This window comes from Centropristis striata, chromosome 23 (assembly GCF_030273125.1).
Source record: "Centropristis striata isolate RG_2023a ecotype Rhode Island chromosome 23, C.striata_1.0, whole genome shotgun sequence".
In the NCBI taxonomy this organism is placed as follows: Eukaryota; Metazoa; Chordata; class Actinopteri; order Perciformes; family Serranidae; genus Centropristis; species Centropristis striata.
The window spans coordinates 31,955,832-31,978,529 of NC_081539.1; the positions used below are offsets into that span (position 1 = coordinate 31,955,832).

The 22,698-nt window shown below is 40.9% G+C and overlaps 1 protein-coding gene across 1 annotated transcript; it reads left to right on the forward strand.

Annotated features, from left to right (window-relative positions):
* Positions 1–1,841: 1,841 nt before the first annotated feature.
* slc22a17 (solute carrier family 22 member 17) lies at positions 1,842–18,907 on the forward strand. Its single transcript, XM_059327071.1, has 9 exons — positions 1,842–2,318; positions 8,696–8,799; positions 10,825–10,979; positions 11,775–11,940; positions 12,679–12,803; positions 14,088–14,193; positions 14,412–14,635; positions 15,265–15,376; positions 16,891–18,907. The coding sequence occupies exons 1-9, from the start codon at positions 1,842–1,844 to the stop codon at positions 17,165–17,167; spliced, it is 1,746 nt and encodes a 581-aa protein (XP_059183054.1). The 3' UTR covers positions 17,168–18,907.
* The last annotated feature ends 3,791 nt before the right edge of the window (positions 18,908–22,698 follow it).

Consider the following 22,698-nt stretch of genomic DNA (forward strand, 5'->3'; position numbering starts at 1 on the left):
TTAGTTATGGTATGAAGCTGGTTTAAAACCAGTCAGACTCCAGTTAGTTACAGTATGGAGCTGGTTTTAAACCAGTCAGGCTCCAGTTACAGTATGGAGCTGGTTTAAAACCAGTCAGACTCCAGTTAGTTATGGTATGAAGCTGGTTTAAAACCAGTCAGGCTCCAGTTACAGTATGGAGCTGGTTTAAAACCAGTCAGACTCCAGTTAGTTATGGTATGAAGCTGGTTTAAAACCAGTCAGGCTCCAGTTACAGTATGAAGCTGGTTTTAGAGGCTCCAGTTACAGTATGAAGCTGGTTTTAGAGGCTCCAGTTACAGTATGAAGCTGGTTTTAGAGGCTCCAGTTACAGTATGAAGCTGGTTTTAGAGGCTCCAGTTACAGTATGAAGCTGGTTTTAGAGGCTCCAGTTACAGTATGAAGCTGGTTTTAGAGGCTCCAGCTGTGGTAGCAGCTGTGTGTTGGACCAGGTGAGTCCAGTCAGTCCGGTCCGACCCGCCTGGCCCAGCTGCTCCACATTCAGTATTATTTTATTAATATTATTATATTATTCCCCTCTCTCTCTCCTTTATTGTGTTGGTGCTTCCACAGAGAGCAGCCAGCTCTGTTACATTCCCTCCACGTCCCTTTCCACCCTCGTGTAAAAAGCTCTTATGTAACCCTGTGGGATTCCTTTTTGTGTGTGTGTGTGTGTGTGTGTGTGTGTATGTGTTTGTGTGGGGACCATGTCCCCGTAGAGAGGCTGAGGAGAGGACAGGCTGTTCACATTCCAGAGAGCAGCCTGTAACACCGAGAGGGAAGGGAACACCCAGTAGTTCAGCCGTTTCTACCCATCTGTGTACCCACAATCCTTTTTTTAACTTTTCCTTTTATTTATAAAATTTCCGTCTCCTCCTGTACCTATAAAGCAGGCTACTCAGCGTACTGGGGCCAGACACTTCTTTTAGTAAACAAGCTCTATTTTCCACCTTAAAAACAGATCAGTGCAACAACTACCAATGAGCTTTATGGGTTGTTGGGCATAATATAATCAGAGTGACTGAGTAATATTTCAGGTCTCTAGTCTGAATCAGGTCAGGTGTTCTAGTAGTAGTACAGGTAAGATCTCGTCCTGGTACTAAGTTACTCTCTGTGGATGACAGTAGGGCTGTAACTAATGCTGTTCCTTATCTATTCAACTGTCACTTATTTTCACCATCAGTATATTATCCATGAAATGTCAGAAAATAAAGCATACGGTCCATCTCAGTTTCAGTCCAAGGTTTGTCTTGTTTTGTCAGTCCAAATCCAAAAGATATTCAGGATATTTTTGCATGGAAAAATTACTTTAACAGTCCATCAATTATCAAAATAGTTTGATGTGATTGTTTTCTTTTAATTAACCAACTGATTAATCTACTAACTATTGCAGCTCTAATGGACAGAATTAAATTAATGAAATAATGTGCAGCTATCTCTTCAGCAGGGATCAGATACGAGCTCAGTGTTTAAACCCTAACCCTAACCCTTTCTGTGGAATGAGCCAGTGTTCCTGCTGCTGGAGCTGCTGGCTCAATGTAACATGAACTTTCACATCAGGGACTCTAAACACCTGCAGCAGGTGATCCAGCAGGTAGTACCACTAGATGGGTCTCGACATAAGACCACCTGGCTGGCTGGTGAAACACAATATCTACTATAACTATAATCATACGCTCGATATTCAACCATCATTATTTATAACTGAATAGTTTTTATAGATTCAGGCTGTTACTTGTCGGTTCTGTAATAATAATAATAATAATTTTATTTTCTTCCTCAGAGCTCTCTCAGGTGTCCCCCCCCCCCCCCCCCCCCACCCAATGATGACATCATCGGACTCCCCCCCTCTGGTCTCCCCCTCCCCGTGCCCCGCCCCCCCTCCATCCCTCCCCTCCTCCCCGGTGCCCTCCTCCCCCGCCCCCTCCTCCTCCTCCCTCCCCGCCCCCCCCTCGCTGCCCCCCACGGGGGAGGTGATGGTGCTGGCTCTGGGCAGGAAGAAGCAGAGGGTCCTCATAGCGCTGTCCGTCCTGCCGAGCCTCTTCCTGGCGTTCCTGCTGTCCTCCGACCCCCTGATCACCCTGTCCCCCCCCCACCACTGCCACCTGCCGGGCCCCTCCCCCTCCCCCGAGGTGCTGAACGCCTCCCTGCCGTGGGAGAAGGGGGGGCGTCCCGGCGAGGGGGGGGGCCTGTCCCAGTGCCAGCAGTACGCTAACGGCAGCCAGGCGGTGGTGGTGGGCTGCCAGGCCGGCTGGGACTACAACGTGACGGAGGGGCTGAAGAACAACATCGTGACTGAGGTAAAGGATCCTCCTGGACCTGGTTCAGGACCTGGTTCCCAGTCTGGCTTCTGTTGGACGGCTACCTTTCTGTTTATGGATGAATTTAGCCTTAAAATGCTGAAACCGTTGTTTCCTCTTTTGATCCACAGAGGGTCTTGCTGAGCATGCAGCCTCCTGTTTTTTGCAATGCCTTGCTAAACTTTAGCTGCATAACCTGCACCTCTGAGTCAGAAGTCTTCTCGTAGAGCCGTGGAGTTTGGTAGTTTAGAACGCATCACAGCGTTTAATTGACTTCATTGTTTTAGCAACGTTGGTGCAGTCATATGAGACTGAAGTCAGAGGTTCATCCAGTCTGAAAGTCTGGAGCTGTTGTTTCATACACACAGCTGATAATCCACAGTATTACAGATAGAAAACAAACAGTTGATCCATAGTGTCTCTCTTTATATAGTGAACAGTGAGCTTCACCTCTCTGCCTTCAGCTCTGCTTCAGGCTGAAGGTTGAAGCTAACACACCTGAACCTCTGACTGAACTTTGGGCGGTCTGTGGCATTGTGGGTAATGCTGGCACCAGGTTATAACAGGTTATGACTGTCTGCTGAATCAGTTCTGATATTGAACCAGCCTGCATGTTGTTCAGGAGACTTCCATTCAACCGTGACCAGAGGGCTGTGGCGCCAGTTAGATAATCTCAGTGACTCATTCATAAAGGTGCTCTGACCTACGTCACTGATATGAACTGGATGGATCATGAGGCAGAGAGATTTCTGAAGAGATCAGAGTCACTAAGGAAGAACAGGACCAGATCACTGAGACAGAAACAGAGATCTCACGTGATGATATCTTAGAGGTTGTGTTTTGAATATGATTGGCAGCTATTATACTATATTATATGCAGTCTATGGGAGGAACAGAGGAATGATGGTATAAAAGCCTCCTCCTGGCTCCTCAGTGACTGTTGACAAAGCAGGGATTATATCTTAATCATTAGTCTTTGAGGATCTTAACCTGCTGGCCATTGAACCTTTTAACTGTAACTTCTTGTCTTAATTCCTCCACCAAGGTTTTGTTCAGCCCGGTTTGTCTTGTCAGCAGGGTCGCAGATAAACTATTGACCCGATTTTCATGAAACTTGGTGGAAGGTTGCAGCCCGGGCCAAGGGAGAACCCTTTAAATCTTGGAGCGGATACACACATTTTTTTTCATTTTCTTAACATTGAAAGATAGGGCATTCGTGCTGCATTCGTGTGGTGTTGGAATAATGTAAAATAAATGTTGTTGATCATATTTCTCGGCTCAGCTGAGCTGCTTCCTTTGCTCTAAACACTGGTAACGACTATCAACGTGTTGTTTAAACGCTCTGAGCAATCGAATGCAACACATCATGAGTCAAAGCTGGAACGCATTAAAGTCTGAAACAACATCCCAACGTGGAGGATGAGGCCGTCAGGAGCATGTGAATGCACCAGAGCCTTGCAGAGGTCTAGTTCAAACAGAGGCAGGCTGACCAGGAGCTCCAGGGAAATCAGGAATATTGTCACTGATATTTTCTGTCTTTGAATCATATTGTGTCCCCTAAAAAACTGCAAGAGCAGGAAGAAAAGTCAGTTCAGGTTGCAGGTGGAGCTTGAGTTTCTCAATGAAACTATATAGATTTTGGTTTGATTCTCAGATTTTGCTCCTACCTCTGTTCTTATTCATGGAAGCTTCAGTGTTGCATGTATATAACAGGTAGCCCATGTGATGAATACAGCAGGTTCATGCTGCAGTGCATTCATGAGTACACTCCTTGTTCAGTGGGAAAAACATGCATTTCCTCTCAGAGCTAGATTTCACAGTAAAACATTGAATTACAGCTGTAAATGTCTGTAACAGAGCCGAGCCAGCTGCTTCCAGTTTCCTACTCAGCTGGTCACTCTGGGTCTGGTTTTATTATTTCACCACAGCCAGCCCTCCAGTCCATGGTGTTAGGGTTATATATATTTTATATTATATATATTAGGGCAGCTCTCTGGTACTCCACCCACAGCACTGCAGCAACATACACAAACGCTGCCAAGGGAAGCTTTTACCAGTAGCACGTGATTTCTTAAAGACGTACAATAAGTCTAGTCTTTATTCTACATACTGAGAGTGACATAGAAGCAGTCTGACATATTGGATCAAGTCAAGTTAAACTCAGAAAGTCATTTTTTATTCCTCCAGTGTTGCTTGGCTTTGCTGAGCTGGCAGTCTGCTGAGCAGGAAGCAGGAAGGCTTCTGATCAGCTTCACACAGATCAATAAATCCTGTGTCACTGCTCTCAGCATCTATGTGCTGTGGATCTACGGCTAATGGACACTTCCTGCCTCGTTAGGGCTGGGCGCTACGATGATTAGTACACATCAGATTATATAAATGTGTTGTTGGAGCATTTATATTGTAGTAGCTTTATTTTTGATATATCTGGATATATTACGCTCTTGAGGGCAAATCAATAAGCAGGACTACTCTATGGCAGTATCTATTTTATTACAATACTATTGTTACATTGATTTTCTTCATAGATGTATAACTCAACCCAATAACTTAATAATAACAATAATAATAATAATAATAATAATTAACTTGGTTTCTATCTCCCAAGCTAGTGCACCACCTATTTAAAACTTCACCATCTAAATATATATGAAGTTAATAATACGAGCCGGACCGATACGGGTTTTAAGACCGATACGGGGTTTTAAGACCGATACGGGGTTTTAAGACCGATACGGGGTTTTAAGACCGATACGGGGTTTTAAGACCGATACTGATTTCAGAGGGAAATTAATCGATAAAGTCGTTTTTTGAGCTGGAATGAAAATGAACTTCTTGATGTGGATTGATTGATTGTGCACTGATTTTTCACCACTCTGCAAAGGTATTTTCTCAAACTTTATTAGATAATATTTAACATTACTATACATTGTACAAACAATGTATTACACGGTCAGCCAATTCTATAAATGATAACTGAGAAAATAAAAATAAAATAAATAGCTAAATAAACATCACTGCTGTTCAATGTCAGCCAAATGCTGACTATTAACAAAATACAATATTAGTAAACCTAATTTTTAAATCACAGCAAGCAACATTTTCTGCATTAATATTGTGTATAGTTTTCATATCAGACAGCATATACACAGATATCCTTTGATATGCCAATATAGTCTGATTATATCTATCAACCATTACTTCTGTCTGGCTCCATTATCAGTAGAGAGTTTATACTAAAGTAATACTACTCCCTCTTATTTTCTTCAGTATATCTGTAGACATGATCTCTCCTACAGCAGCTTTACAACTGTGTTCGGCTTCATTTGGTGATATTTGCCTGAAAATCCTTCGTTTCCTTGTACGTTTGTTTCAGTCAGTGATGGCTGGTTGCACACTGTGTATGAAGATATATATTTATTTATTATCCCACTCTGGAAGCATGTTTCCTCCCTTAATGATATGCTGTTAGGGGTGGAGTGCAGGATAAACCTTCTAAACACAATCCATGCATGTTTTTGTGCTGTATTTTACTCCATTCTTCTGCCTGACTGAAACATAATCGTGTACATTTGTAGTATTCATTCAGACAATTAACCTAAATATGTATGGTAAGATTTAGATCTCTAGTCTCAGTTCCAGTCAGAAATGTAAAAGGACTAACTGGTTGCAGGTTTCAGTCCTTTCTAAAGGAACATACCTGGTTGTTGCCCAGTCCCTAAACCAGTCTGGGGAGTTTAACTGGTCTGTTTGCATTTCCGCCTCCTGCTGTTGTCTGAAGCATTCCTCCTGTATGAGACTACGGCTCTCTGCTGCCCTTTACCTCTGATATACACTGTTAGGACAGCTGATATTATGTGACAGGCTTTTATGTTTCTGTGCACGGGCTCCAATTATGTAAGGGCTTTTTATCAGCCTCTCCCTCTCTAGATCATTAAAATCATTTTGCTTTCAGCAGGCAGCAGACAGCGACATTAGCAGAGCTCAGCTGTTAATGCAAATCACTGGCTCGGCTTAATGTGGTTAAAACCCAGATCTGAGCAGATATCTGGCTTTATTTTAACATGTGCTGACTTTCCATGTGGATGCACTATTATGCACAGTCACATAGTGAATGCATGTGGCCAGACTACTGTTACTGCCAGTATTACTGCTACTAATAACAGAAAACCCTTGCTATCACCACAAACACAGTAGTGTGATGAGCTTAAACTGTGTTTGTATTCTAACAGATCCTGAAGGTTTTCTACTGCATCATTCTCTGTGTACACATAATTAGTTATCAACACACTAAACAGTAAAAAGTGTTTTAACATCCAGGAAGGACGAGGAACTTTCTGGCACCATCTCTGTGAAGTAATTGAATAATAATAATTTGTTCAGTGAATAAATAAAACTTGGCTGCCTTGTGAATCAAAGTAAGTAATGAATTAATTAAGTAAGCAATTTAATTTGCCAGAGGCATATTTCTCCATGAGTAAATCTGGTCAGCAATCAATGTGATGTTATAAATTTGCTGAAGGCTTTAAAAGAAGCAGATAGGAAGGAGACATTTATCAGCTCTCCTTTTTAAACAAAGAGCTTCTTCTTGTTGTCTTCAGAACTAGACACATCCATCTGAAATTAGATTTCACAGCCAAGTGTAGATTAGGTGATTAGCTCTCCTCCAGGTTTCTTATTTAGTTTACTAACCAGTTCACCATTTAGTTTGCTATTGAGTCATCATCCGAGGGTAAAAATAATGTGAATTTTATCTACAAAACACTTTTTATTGACATTCTACAAACTGTCATGTGCAGGAAGAGGCATAATAATAATAATAATAATAATAATAATAAATCTGGTGATCCATTTTCTAAATCTGATCTAAAATGTTTCTTCTTCTGTGTTTACAAACTGGTGAAATCTGTGAAACGGGCTGGAAAATAACTTTTGCCATGATAATTTTCTAAGTAACTTTTTTTATTTTTTCAACATACTAGATTTTTTCCACTTGTGCCTCTTTGGCCTTCAAGTTAGAAATGTGTAATGTGTTACACATTTTAATAATTGAGTGACATTCAGTAAATATAGGTAAAGGGGCAGATCAAAGTCAATTTTGTATAATAAATTTAAGTCATTATCAGTTATACTTTTTCAAACAATGATTTGCTGTTTTTCTGTTTTATTTTTTCCCACGTTTTCTGCAAAAAAATGTTTTTGAAGTGGAACATTTAAATGGCCTGTTTTTTATTTAATTATTCAAATTTGGACTCCACACACTCTTTTCCTGTCATCCTTTCTTCACTTTGAAATGACAAATTAATGAATCGAGAAATAATGTGAGAATAACGTGTAATAAGATAATGAATAGCTGCAGCCATAATGGGTCATTTGGATAGGCACTGGGCTAAAAACATGTTGTATAGGTTTCAATGTTTGTGTTTATTGATAAGACATTATTCCAGTGCACGTCTAGGGTTGATTGGTTTGATTGGTTTGATAGGTTTGATTGGTTTGATTGGTTTGATTGGTTTGATCGGTTTGATCGGTTTGATTGGTTTGATTGGTTTGATTGGTTTGATTGGTTTGATTGGTTAGGTGTTTCCTCTGCTCCTTTCATCCACAAGCCTCTATCGCTTCTGTTCTCTTGTTGCTCCAGATGTCTGCTTGTTGACTTCCTGTTCTCTGACACTTAGAGTTTGGTGATGAGCAAACCTGAAGGATGATAACTAACAGATCTGTCTTTAAACCTGAAGAGATGATAATAACAGATCTGTCTTTAAACCTGAAGAGATGATAATAACAGATCTGTCTTTAAACCTGAAGAGATGATAATAACAGATCTGTCTTTAAACCTGAAGAGATGATAACTAACAGATCTGTCTTTAAACCTGAAGAGATGATAACTAACAGATCTGTCTTTAAACCTGAAGAGATGATAACTAACAGATCTGTCTTTAAACCTGAAGAGATGATAACTAACAGATCTGTCTTTAAACCTGAAGAGATGATAACTAACAGATCTGTCTTTAAACCTGAAGAGATGATAACTAACAGATCTGTCTTTAACCTGAAGAGATGATAACTAACAGATCTGTCTTTAAACCTGAAGAGATGATAACTAACAGATCTGTCTTTAAACCTGAAGAGATGATAACTAACAGATCTGTCTTTAAACCTGAAGAGATGATAACTAACAGATCTGTCTTTAAACCTGAAGAGATGATAACTAACAGATCTGTCTTTAAACCTGAAGAGATGATAACTAACAGATCTGTCTTTAAACCTGAAGAGATGATAACTAACAGATCTGTCTTTAAACCTGAAGAGATGATAACTAACAGATCTGTCTTTAAACCTGAAGAGATGATAACTAACAGATCTTTTTCTCTCAGTGGGATCTGGTGTGTGGTCAGTACTGGCTGGTCCCAGTGGAGGAGGTGTGTTTCATCCTGGGAGTCCTGACTGGCTGTCTGGGCCTGGGCTATGCTGCTGACAGGTAACACACACACACACACACACACACACACACACACACACACACACACACACACACACACACACACACATCCTTGTCTCTTACAGGCAGAAGTGGTTAAAAAATGTCATCTGCAGAAAGGATGAGATCCAAGCTCTGTTAATAGGTTACTGTGTCAGTTTGGGAAGCTTGTTTAGGATTTTTCTTGCCACAAATAATCTGTGTTATGCAAGACACACACACGCACACACACACACACACACACACACACACACACACACACACACACACACACACACACACACACACACTAGTCAGCATGTTCCAGTAGAACTTAGTCCATCTGTCCGTCCATCTGCAGACATCTGCGCTGTTAAATTACTTTGTTCCTTAATTTTCAGTCTCTTGTACTGACATTGCAGTTTCACTACCCACAGGAGTACCATCTCTGACACAAAGTATAAAGTTCAGTCCACCAGCTGAAAGATTACATACCAAGCACCGCAAATGTAGTTTCAAGTGCTTTTTGTTACAGTAAGACAAACATTATGGCGAGATAAGCCAAACAATATATCATAATAGCACATTTTCTACACATAATTCTTCATACTTCATTTTCTATGTACTTTATTGTTCAAAATTTTTTTATTTTTCTCTTACTGCCAATGGCTGCTGCATGAAACACTCCACTGAAGGCCTGTCACGATAACACATTTTTTTAGGAAGATATATTTCCCAGAAACTATCACAATAAACGATAGAATCGTTGTATCAGTGGCGTTTTAGTTTTAGAACGATATTAGAGCATAATAAGTACATCCTTTTCCACAGCAATGCATTTTTAAATCTCTAGAATATTAAACATTGGAATTCAAATGTGGAAAGAAATATTTAAATATCTTGGATAAATTAAACATAAATAATCTACAACCAAAAAAAAGACATTCAGGCCCTGTTAACAATAAATTGCACTGAGATAAACATTATTTATTATATTATTTTATTATTAAAATAACATATAAACAGCTGGAATGGCTGCTTGGGAAATTGTACTTCCTGTCAAACAACTGCAGCATTTCTTTAAACTCAACACAGAAAGCACAGAAAGTCGTGCATGTAAACGACAATATATTGAGTCCAACTATTGTGTCCATGTTTATATATTGAACTATAAGTCGATATAGTGATTATTGTGACAGGCCTCCCCGTCTCTTTATAGCACTGTCCACTAAAAGCTTCTAAACCAAACAGGTCCCTTTAATGTAACAGGGTGTCAGACTTTTTGCATTCTTTATTCTGAGAGATCTGAGGACCTCATGCTCTGCATTAAGCTCCTCTGATAACTGACATAATGGATCTGTGTCTGCTGTGTTGTCGGGTTGAAAATCACACAAGGGAAGCAGTAGTTTTGGGGGGAATTGTGAGGGAGATGATGCCAGTTTAATCAGCTAACAGCCTTCATTAATTTGCTGACCAATTGAGCATAGCATGTGTTTGTTAAGGCTGGTGAATTAATGCTGCCTCTTGGGAACGTCCAAAGAGGAAAGGAACCGTTCTAATCTGCAGGTTGGAAACTAAAGTGCAGTGCAGCTGAAAGTTGGCTAATCATCACATTTAGTGATCAGCTGGCTTCAGACTCATGTTTGAACACATCGCCTGCACGTCTTTCATCTGGAAATGTAAATTAAAAATTGACAAAAATCAAGCTTTTAAAAATGATGTACTTAATATTTTATCGCAGTTAATTTGTCATTTTGTCTGTAATTGACATGAAACTTAACAACATGATGCTGTGAGAATGTCTTCCATCTGATTAGACCGTTCTGTCCTATTTCCTGTTGCTGTTAATATTTAAACATATGAAGTAACATTGCTCTTGTGTTTTCAGCACTTATATCATCATTTATTGCTGTTGTATATCTGTTTTACATTATCTTGTTTTGGAATCACTGGATATTTTTTAATGATAAAATTCACAACTTGAGTTGTAGATCAACTAGATCTTCTTAATCAATAATAAATAATAAGTTGTTTGTGTTCCTGCAGGCTGGGCAGGTCCAAGGCTCTGCTGACCTCTCTGACGCTGTCGGTGGTGTTCGGGGTGCTGGTGTGTGTCTCCCCCTACCCCTCCATCTTCATCGTCATGCGTTTCTGTCTGGCGGCAGCTAGTGCGGGAGTCTACCTCACTCTATACATCACCCGTGAGTATTTCAGTATTTGAACACATAATCATCATTAGAGTCTGCAGCCATGCTAGCTGCTAGCAGCTAGGCACAGTGCTGCCTTCAGCTAAATACTAAAACTAGCATGCTAACATGTTCACAATGAGGATCCTGACATGCTTGTTTAGCAGATAATGTTCACCACTCAGCCTTTTAGTTTACTGTGCAGCATGCTAACACTGGCTAACTAGCACTGAACACAGAGTGCAGCTGAGGCTGGTGGAAGGAGATGATGATGTTGATGTTGTGTTTGTGTGTCAGGTCTGGAGCTGTGTGAACCTTCTCTGGTGGTTGTTGTGTTTGTGTGTCAGGTCTGGAGCTGTGTGAACCTTCTCTGGTGGTTGTTGTGTTTGTGTGTCAGGTCTGGAGCTGTGTGAACCTTCTCTGGTGGTTGTTGTGTTTGTGTGTCAGGTCTGGAGCTGTGTGAACCTTCTCTGGTGGTTGTTGTGTTTGTGTGTCAGGTCTGGAGCTGTGTGAACCTTCTCTGAGGCTGGTGGAAGGAGATGATGATGTTGCTGTTGTGTTTGTGTGTCAGGTCTGGAGCTGTGTGAACCTTCTCTGGTGGTTGTTGTGTTTGTGTGTCAGGTCTGGAGCTGTGTGAACCTTCTCTGAGGCTGGTGGAAGGAGATGATGATGTTGTTGATGTTGTGTTTGTGTGTCAGGTCTGGAGCTGTGTGAACCTTCTCTGAGGCTGATGGTTGTTGTGTTTGTGTGTCAGGTCTGGAGCTGTGTGAACCTTCTCTGAGGCTGGTGGTTGTTGTGTTTGTGTGTCAGGTCTGGAGCTGTGTGAACCTTCTCTGAGGCTGGTGGTGACCATGCTGGCGGGGCTGATGACGGTGGCAGGAGAGCTGCTGCTGCTGGCGGTGGCCCTCGGCTGCCAGTCCTGGAGGGGCCTGCTGGGGGCCGGCGCCGCCCCGCTGACACTCTTCCTCAGTTATGGGTAAGGTTGTGTGTGTATTGTTCACATGTTGGATTACTTTTGGCCTAATTTTTCTCTACAAAATGTAAATCCTGCACCTGCACGTTTTTACAACCTCTACTTACAACTTTTCTTGTCCTCTCCTCTCTGCTCTGTGTAAATGGCCTTTAGGTGAAGTTTGACTGATTTTTTGTTACGTCTTTGTTGGATTCGGCTGAGTCGAATTTAGAATTTCATCAGCATTTTCTTTTCATATTTATATATTCTACATTGTTATAGACTGTATATTAATGATATTATGGTCACCAGTATGCTTGAGTGTTTATTTCCCTGAGAAGGGACTGGAGAGTGATGGAAGCTGATAGTCTTTTCATAAAGTGTCTTGATGTCCAGTGACTTGCTGAAAGCTTTGGATCGTATTGATCCAATCCCCTGGTCACACTGAGCCTTTTACTTCCTGTCAGAATGCATTAGCTCTACTTTGTTTAAGGTCCCCCGTCCCTCTGAGACCTCTGTTACACGATCAGCCTTCATTGCAGTTTCACAACCAAATTAAAGAGATTAAAGTATGGTTACTAGCAATGAGTTGCAGGTTTGGAGGAAAGCTGGATAAAGAAATAAAGAGTTTTGCTACTTTGTGACCCACATGGGTTATTTTCCACGCTGAGGGAGCTAATCTGGGCTACATAGTTTTAGTTCTGGCCGGGTAAAGGTCAGCAAAGATCAAAGAGCCGGACTCATGTTTTGTAATTTCTGCAGCATTCCTGGAGTGTTCCCTGAATCTCCTCGCTGGCTGCTTCTGTCAGAGAGATCTGCAGACATGAACGCCTTCACCGAGAGGAGAAACTCCAACAGAGACGTGAGGGACGACGAGAGCTTCACAGGTGTGTGTGTGTGTGTGTGTGTGTGTGTCTGTGTGTGTGTGTGTGTGTGTGTGTGTGTGTGTGTATGTGTGTTAGTTTATGAAGCCTGCATTATTAATGGGTAACTCATTTCAGAACATGAGTACCTATCACACACCACTACCTAGAGCAGGTAATGATGCTCAGTTATAATCATGATTTATTAAAGAGAATTATAATGAAGCATAATGACTGGCAGCTACAGTATGATGCTGGATATTCACTGGGCTCTACAACATTTCATATGCAAACATGAAACCCAGGAAGTGAGGCATTATTTCTTGTTTAGTGACACTGAAGTTCAGTTTGGTGCCATTGGCTTTACTTCCTACAGTTTACTTACAAGTAAACTTTTTCTTTTTCAGAGATCTCACTAGCTGTTCTTTTTCTTTTTTCTCCTGATGAAAATACAATCTGCATGTTACATATATTTGAGTAGGTGTTATATTGTTTACACATACATAAAAAAACGAATCTGCTGAAAAATAAATCCACTTAAAACGTGTAAAAAAAACAAACAAACTAGAGTCAACATCTACAGGCCTTTGTCTGGTTTTGAGGATCAAAACTGACCTTGAGCTGCAGTTCTTTCCTTTTCTTGCTTTATAAAGAAAAAAAAAAAACACCTGAGTGGATATGTTCACTAGCTTGGAAAATTACTCCACCAGCTAATGTGATCTATGATACTAACTTGTATTTTTTAACATATTGTGTTGATTTAGCCATAAATAAGGGATGTAACAGCAGGGTAGGAAGGTCCTGCAAACTAACTGTAAGCTAAGCTAAGCTAGCAGCTAGCTGTAACTTAGCTACGTACGCGTCGTTAAAGTTTCATAACATTAGCTGATAAAGTAATTTGCAAATGGCAAGCTAGTTAGTATCATATATCAACATGATGATTAATTATAGCATTATATCAAAACGATGCTGGCCATCAGTGTCATCAATAAGAAGACTTCCACATAGTGCCTTTAATACTGGTCTTATTTCAGTTATAGTGCCTTTAATACTGGTCTTATTTCAGTTATAGTGCCTTTAATACTGGTCTTATTTCAGTTATAGTGCCTTTAATACTGGTCTTATTTCAGTAATAGTTATTGAAGAACCTCTATTTGACCAATAGGAGTTGCAACAGCACATTTCACTGTGCAGATGTGTCTTTTCACATAAATACAGTGAGTTATTGATTAAAGAAGAGTCCGGCTCAGGTCACCATTGGCTGTGTTGTGATTAAAAAGCCTGTTTTGTCCCGTTCTCCTGCTGTAGAGCTGGACTCGGAGCCGGCCGCCTCCTCCCGCCCCCACCTGTCCTTCCCTGAGCTCTTCCACAGCAGGAACATCTGGAAGAACATGTGTGTGCTCGGCTTCACCTCGTAAGTCATCCCACGCACTCGACATTCATTTAGCAACGCTGCAGTTTTGAGTCAGCCCTTTCTGTTTGTGTAGCACTTTACTGACAGAGACTGGTAGCTGCTGCAGGGTCGTATTTCATGCTCAGAGTGTTTCCTCTGGTTCTTATAATATAGTATCATATACTATTTATAAAACTTCTTCTAAAAACACGATGCTGACTCTGTGTTTTCCTCCTCAGGTTCATCTCTCACGGCATCAGTCACTGTTACAGCTCTTTCCGAGGTGACGTCAGAGGCACCGCCCCCAGCTTCTACTGGACCTACCTGCTGTCTGTGTGTGCAGGGGGCGGAGCCTGGCTGTTGCTCTGGGCAACCGTAGACAGGTGCGGTCGCCGTGGCATCCTGCTCCTCTCCATGACCATGACGGGGCTGGCGTCTTTGATCCTCCTGGGACTCATGGAGTGTAAGCAGGCTTTAGCTGCAGGATATTGTTTTCTCAAAGTGAATCTAGAGTCGGATGAAGAAAGTTATTAATAGCTTCGGCCAACATAGTGGACACATTCTCCCCTGTGGTTTTAGAGACAATATGTGAGGCTTTTATGAGGATTAAAGGCCTTGCCTCCTCAAATCCCAACTGGAATGAAGGTAAAAGTTAGTATATTTGATGTTAAGCTCAGCTTTGTGGTCTTATTACTACACACCACTGACTTCATGTTGTGCCTCATGCATTATGAAATAGATTAAAAGCAAACCGGTCAGCTGTGCTCATGGAAAAATACGTTCCAGGTGCCTTTGTCTTTGTGTGCAAACCCTCTCACAGCTGCCTCAGTCTCAGTCTCCCCCTGGTGGCTGAACATGAGCATGACATTGAGTTTATGTAGGACACTGCAGTGGCAGCAAAGTCACTGGCGTGTCAGGAGCTTTAATCATGCATCAGAGGCTGATGATCTCACTGTCTACTGGTGATGAAAGATGTCTGCAGGTTTCAGAGGAAAGATTCATCAGTTCAGATCAACAGGGCGTCATGAAAAGCTGAACTGCTGCTCTTCAGCAATGCGTCCACAGTAACTGATGCTTGTCCTTCCTCTTCAGATCTCAGTGAGACGGCCATCACGGTTTTCTCAGTGCTGGGTCTCTTCTCCTCCCAGGCCACCGCCTCCCTCTGCATCCTCTTCACTGCAGAGATCATGCCCACCATCATCAGGTAACACAGCAGCGCTGATTTAACAGTTTAAAAAAGTCTCTCTCTTCAGTTTTTGAAAGCACATTAAGATGTGGAATGTGTGGAAAAGGCCGTTCAGCCCAAAGGTGCTGCCAAATGAATCAGGCCATGAAACATGCAGTAAATCGTGAGTGAGGAAATGACCAATGAGATCTATTAGTAATGAAGGGACGGTTTCAAACATCTGAGAGAAAACTGATTAACGTTGCATATCTACTTTTGGAAACAGAGGAATGAAATGGCTCAAGTAATTTACAGCACTATGGTATTTCTCAAATAAATGTTAATTCATACCTGAAGGAATAGTTTGACACTTTTGAAAAAACGCAGATTTGTATTCATCCTGAAAATTTGATGAGAAGATCGATGTCATGTGTGCTGAATATGAAGCAGCAGCTAGCTGGTGGTTAGCTTAGCATAACATTTGGAAACAACTGTAGAGTTTGAACAGCGACAGTAAGTTTTATCATCATAAATACACTGGTACCGAATAACAAGAAAGCATGTGGGTTTTTAAAAAAATAAATAATTTAGATATTTTTGTGTTTTTTTTGGTGTTTTTTCAATGACAATACGTAATGTTGTATACATATGATGTATGTATGTTGCAAATCATGCAAAAGCACCACTTTAAATCTTGTGTTTACCAGAAATGTGCTTCGGAGTTTCTTGGAAATAATAATTCAGCATGAAAAAGCATTAAAAATGACTAATGGACTTAAAAAATCCTAGTTGACAAAACAACCAATTTTACGATTGAGGAGGGGCAGACTTAATATTTTACTTGCAATAATCAATTCAATGTAATTTTGTTTATGTAGCCCAAAATCACAAAACACAAATTTTCCTCGAGGGACTTTCCAGTCAGCGTATCTCATCCTCTGTCCATGATCCATAAAATCACATAAAATAAAAGGTGAAGCAGTAAAATAACCACACTTAACAGCGTCCAGACACAGATATCTGCCTCGGAACAGATCTAGTTTTACCATGTGTGTGTTAAATGTGTGTTAGAGTGATAATGTGTGTTAGAGTGATAATGTGTGTGTTATAGTGATACTGTGTGTGTTAGAGTGATAATGTGTGTGTTAGAGTGATACTGTGTGTGTTATAGTGATGATGTGTGTGTTATAGTGATAATGTGTGTGTGTTAATGTGTGTTATAGTGATAATGTGTGTGTTATAGTGATGATGTGTGTGTGATAATGTGTGTTATAGTGTTAATGTGTGCTATAGTGATAATGTGTGTGTGTTAGAGTGATAATGTGTGTTATAGTGATAATGTGTGTTATAATGATAATGTGTGTGTTATAGTGATAATGTGTGTTATAATGATAATGTGTGTGTCTCCAGGGGCAGTGGGGTGGGGGCGGTGCTGGCTCTGGGCTGCGTGTTATAGTGTTATAGTGTGTTATAGTGATAATGTGTGTTATAATGATAATGTGTGTGTTATAGTGATGATGTGTGTGTGATAATGATAATGTGTGTGTCTCCAGGGGCAGTGGGGTGGGGGCGGTGCTGGCTCTGGGCTGTGTTGGCCGCCTCAGCTCGCCCCTCATGGACCTGAGGAACCACTACGGCTACTTCCTGCACCACGTGGTCTACTCCTCTCTGGCCCTGCTGGCCGTTCTCTCCATCCTGCTGCTGCCGGAGAGCAAGAGGAAGCCGCTGCCCCAGACGCTGGTGGACGGGGAGCAGTACCGGCGCCCCCCGCTGGGCAGGAGGAGGAGGGACAATGTGCCGCTGCTGGCCACGCCCAACCCAGAGACCTAACGGAGACCTAACGGAGCCCTAACGGAGCCCAGAGAGAGTCGAAGGACTGGGATCAGATCAGCCACTCCGCAGCCTGGAGAGTCCATCCATCATGTTCCTGCTCTGGGAGAGAGAGAGACGAGCTGCTGATGAAGAAGCTCTCAGCTTCCTCACATATCATCCTCCAGTCATTCCAAACGCAGGAGCTACCATTTCTCTTCACCATTCTCTATTTCCTGCCATTCAGATGTGTGTATTGAGTCACCTGTAGGAAGTCTTCACCTCCTCCTGACCAGGCGGCAGGTGATCCTCCACCACCAGCATTCCTGCTGCACGCCGTCCTGCCGCTCGCTGTGGTAGAAGATGTTAGCTGCTTCCTACTGACATCCAGACCCGTCGAGGCTCAGAGAGTCGTTGCTAACTATTCCTAGCGTTCAACTTAACCTGCGTAGAACGTTTTCTGTCGTGTTTGCTGTGTACGACAACACTAGAAGTGCTCAGAGGTGTGCAAAGTCAGCTTTGTATACTTTTTCTCTTGTGGTTAACCCTCCCATAGACCACATGTTGTAACTCCATGGAGTGTGGGTGCCTTGTAAATACTTTAGACTCTAGTTTCTTTAACTTTTTGGGGGCATCTGAGTTTTGCTGAAGCAGACCCTGTGGCTGGAAACTGTCCAGTACAGTTGCTCTATGCAGTGGGGAGCAGTGCAGGGCATTTTTAAAGATGATGGTTAATTTGACCAACATCATCAAATTTAAGGGACAGTTATATGAGCGGAAATTATCAATATTGGGATCAGAGGCTAAAAACAAAACAAAAGGCCTCCAAATAGAAATGTATTCATTTTTGAATCCAGTTGGTGGATCTGGCCTGGAGCCAGCCATATTTATGTTATTTATGTTTATTAATCAGTAAATTATCCAGAGGCCTAGCATTTTTAAGTATTAAGCTAAATATTGTTAAATTGGGTTAAGATGACTGATGGAATATCAGTGAAGCTGTAAACTGTCACAACATTCCTATCTGCATGTTTGGAAGTATGAAGGGCTTGTTTTTCTCTATTTCCTCAGAAGCTTATAGTTACTCAATACCTCTAGATGACAGTCTCCGCTGGAACAGACGGAAGCAACAGTAGAAGTTAAACGCTGACTCGTATAACCAGGCACATATAGTTTTCGTCAGCACTTACATGTGGAAAGAGGTGATCTGTCGTTTAAGCTGAATGTCTCTTGATGCTGGAGGAAGGGCCCCTGATGAGGCTCCATGCTGTTAGAATGGGAGCTGAAGAGGCCCCAGAGATCCAAATTAACCCCGACTTCCTCCAACACGCACCAGGATCTGTTTCTTCATGGCTTCTTTATTGTCAGTGATGCCATGTTGCATTTGATTAAATCATGATGGAGAATTACCAAAGCATGTCTTGTTTGTCCCAGTGTATGTCTGTGTGCTTGAGTTCCCGTTGGTGCGTGATATTAAAAGGAGGCGGGATGTTTAATTTGGACTCTGACGTGGAGGATTCACTGTTATGAAGGACTCTTTGCTGATGGCTTCTTCCTCCGTCAGCCTTTGGTACTTTTTATTTCCCTCTGTATGTTGCACTCAACAAGTCCTAACACTTATAAACTGATGATTATTATCACTATGATTAACTTGGCTTGAGTAGTATTATGTCTGACAACACTGATGATTTGTCCAATGATGAGTGTGATGCAGTTAACTCTATAGCCTGATTTAATGTAAAATAAAACTGGTTAAATAAACACCACATGGGCATTTTTTAACAGTTGTTCCACTATGAATCATGTCAAGTGTTGTCACTGTGAGAAAATGTTTTCAATGTAACACAACTTCATTTTTAGCTTATTTGTTGTAAATTATGAGTTTTGGTCAGTCAGCTTCAATGTTCAACATTTGGAAGGTTTTTACCAGTAGCCCAATTATCAGCAGAGGTCTAAAAACACTGAATAAAGTTATTACACATTAAAATCATTGTTTTTTAGACACAGGTGGGAGCCTAGCTGCTGCTACAGTGTGTTCAGCTTATTTTTTTGGATAACTTATGATTCAGACATCTGATGGCTAAATACTGAACACAGTTTAAATATATAGCTAAAAATGACCAAGATCCAAAAAGCCATAAAATGTGGCTTAAAATGGGATAAAAAGTCAGTTTATGACGTCAAGCAGATAAGGTGATACTGATGGATACTTAATTTAATTAAAATTACAGATTTTTCTGGGATTTAAGATTGTAAAGAACATTTGGGATCATGTTAGTTGTTTTTAGACATTTTAATGTGGAAAAGTTTCACATTCTAACTTTAAGACAGATTTATTTTTAGATTTGGATACCACAGTAAAACTTTACCTTAGAAATGGAAGGTAAGTATATCAACATGAGACCAGTCTGCAAGTTAAATACACAGTCAATACTGAGAAATGTCTTGACACTTAATTATCTTTAAACAGTCCATAATATCCCTCACTGAGTATATAACATAGTTTCCCTTACTGTTTTTTATTTTATCTTTTCAAAAAGTGTTTCAAATACATAGAGGGATTTCTGTCTATCACTATTTTATCTGATATTTTAAAAGTGATGCTGGTGTAACACTGAGCTGCAGCCTGATTGTATCAGTGTGAATTACTGTTAAATGTTTCTAATCTGTTTTGGAAATCTCGCTGATGCTGCATTATGTAAAAAAAACTGATCTGACAGCTGGCATCCAATCTATGATGGAAGAAGAACAAAACTAAATTGGGAGCAAATGCACATAACTGGTAATGGAGCTACACTGCATAAAGGTGTTTAGTCTAAAAACAAGATAAAAACCCTTAAGTATGAGGGAAATGATCTGCTGCATGGACAGATCATTTACCTTGACAAGATTTATTAAATAAAGACTATTAAATCTAGAAATAAGCATGTTGAACACTTAAAAAAAGAAATTAATTCTTAAAACAAGATAAATTATCTAACACTTCTGAATCTGAATTCATTCGGGAAGCCATCACTTCCAGGGCATTTATTTGCTTTCAGTTTACTGATAGCCATGTCCAATTCTTTTTTTGTAATGGGAGCAATTAATTTATCGTTTTGAAGTTTTCTTATGGAGGGGAGGTCTAATGATGACAAATATTGTACAATATTTTCTTCATCTACAGCTTTGGGCTGTGAATATAGAGTTTCATAGTAATCTTTGAAAATGTTATGGATTTCATCCGGTTCATAAGTTATTCCATTAGTTATAGGATCTCTCATTTTATGTATCGTATGTTTCATTTGTTGAGCCCTAAGTCGTTTTGCTAGAATTTTAGTTGCTTTTGGGCCTGACTCGTAAAAGCTTTGCTTAGTGAATCTTAATTTCTTTTCCAGTTCATCATTCAGAATATTGTTTATTTGGACTTTCAATTCTTTAATCTGGTTTTTTAGCCCTTTGTCCTCATCTTTTGGTTGTTGCTTCTCCAATTTTCTCAACTTTTCCTCTAATTCATCATATTTTGCCCTCTTCAACTTTTTTAGATAGGCTGTTCTTGAGATGAGTTTCCCTCTCATTATTGCTTTAACTGTGTCCCATAAAATGTTCGGGTCCACTTGATCAGTCATGTTATCCTTTATAGATTCGCTAATTTCTCTTTTAATCTCCTTAACAACAGTTTCCTTGTTTAGAACATTGATATTTAGTCTCCACAGTGTACATTTCTGTCTGTCATTCAGCTGTATAGTTAAATGAATTACATTGTGGTCTGATATATCCGCTGTTCCTATGGAACATTCCCTCACCCTGTGTCTATCTGTAACGTTCATCAAAAAGAAATCTATTCTGGAGCGGACCCGGTGAGTAGCTGAGTAGTGGGTATAGTCTTTTTCAGATGCATGCAGGTTCCTCCAGACATCAAACATACCTGTCTCTCGAATTAGCAAGTTGAGATCTCTTGACTTAGGACATTTATGTCTTTTTATACTTGTTGTGTCTATAGAGTGGTTCTGGACGGTGTTCCAGTCACCTGCACAGACTAATACTCCTTCACTTTCAGATGTTAATATGTTAAACAAAGACTTAAAGAATTTTCTATCGCTCTCTGGAGGAGCGTATATGTTAGCAAGTGTGACAAGGATATTATCAATCCTTCCTTTAATAATTATATATCTACCTTGTGTATCACTTTTTTCCATAATTAATTCAAAATTGGGATTGTTAGAAATTAGAGTAGCCACACCTCGTCTCCGACTGTTTTCACAAGGACTAAAAAAGGAGTTTGAATACCCAAACCTTTTTAACTTCTCATGTTCATTTTTGGACATATGAGTCTCTTGAAGAAATATGATTTGTGCCTTATCCTTTTTCATTTTAGCAAGTACCTGACTTCTCTTTACAGGGTTACTCAGACCATTCACATTTAAGGAGGCACATTTTAGACTATGTGACCTTATCATATATACTCTTCAAAACAAGCAAGCTAGTGTCCCCACAAAACAAACTCTTAACATGAATTGCAGTTTGAAAACACAAACATGAACTTGAACAGACCTCCAAAAATGAGGGGAGATCTTGATGCCCCTCAACTGTGACCCCGTTGGTGGGTCGAGGGAGCAGCCTCTCACTCCGAGAGAGCCCAATGTTAAGGGTGGATAATGAGTCAAAAAACAACTCAGCCATCCTACTGGTCCAACTTTTCCAATACAAAAAAGGGAATTCGCCTCTCCCAGGCATTTTATGCTCTGTGTAGAGCTTAGTGAAAGAAAAAAAGCAACTCACATCAGAGTCTCGAGTTCAAAGTTTCCATACCGGGTAATGCAATTTAAATCCACGATCATGTTTCCTCGGTGCGTCCTCTCTGGAACTCCTGAAGTTTCGCCTTCGCTCTCCGTACCCCTTCTCCTGGCGCCTAGCTGCCTGCTGCCATCCCATCCGCTCCAAAAGCCGTGTCTCCGCGAGGCTCTCTCCTTCTGTTGACTCCGGTTCTTCCACGGGGAAGCCGCGCTTCTTCAGCTCTCACTGTGCCTCCTGTGCGGTGCTGTATGTGGTGGTATGACTCCCGTAGCCCAGTGAATTCGCATGCTTGTGTACGGTGTCTGGAAGCGGATACCTTTTTCTTTTAAGGCTTTTTTGACCACGTTATATTCCTTGCGCTTCTTTACAATCTCCAACGCATAGTCATGGTCGAAGTAGATTAATCTTTCACCCACTTATATTTTCTTCTTTTTCCATGCTTCTCTCAAGATCAACTCCTTGGTGGTGAACTCCAAGAAGTTGACAATAATGGGTCTCGGGGGTGCATCGGGTTGCGGTCTGGGTGCCAGTGTCCGGTGTGCCCGCTGTATTTTCAAATCCATGTCTTCTAGTAGTGGCAACTCGCTTTTAATGAATTTCTCCACAAACCGAGGTACCGTGTGGTACCGAGTTTCCCTCTTCCCCCTCTGCCACCCCGAAGATGCGTATGTTGTTTCTTCTCGACCGAGATTCTAAGTCTGTTAATTTTTGCTGCAGGGATCTTTGTTGTTTGAGATACGTACAGAGTGTCTCCGTTGCTTCCTCCGTCCATCCCT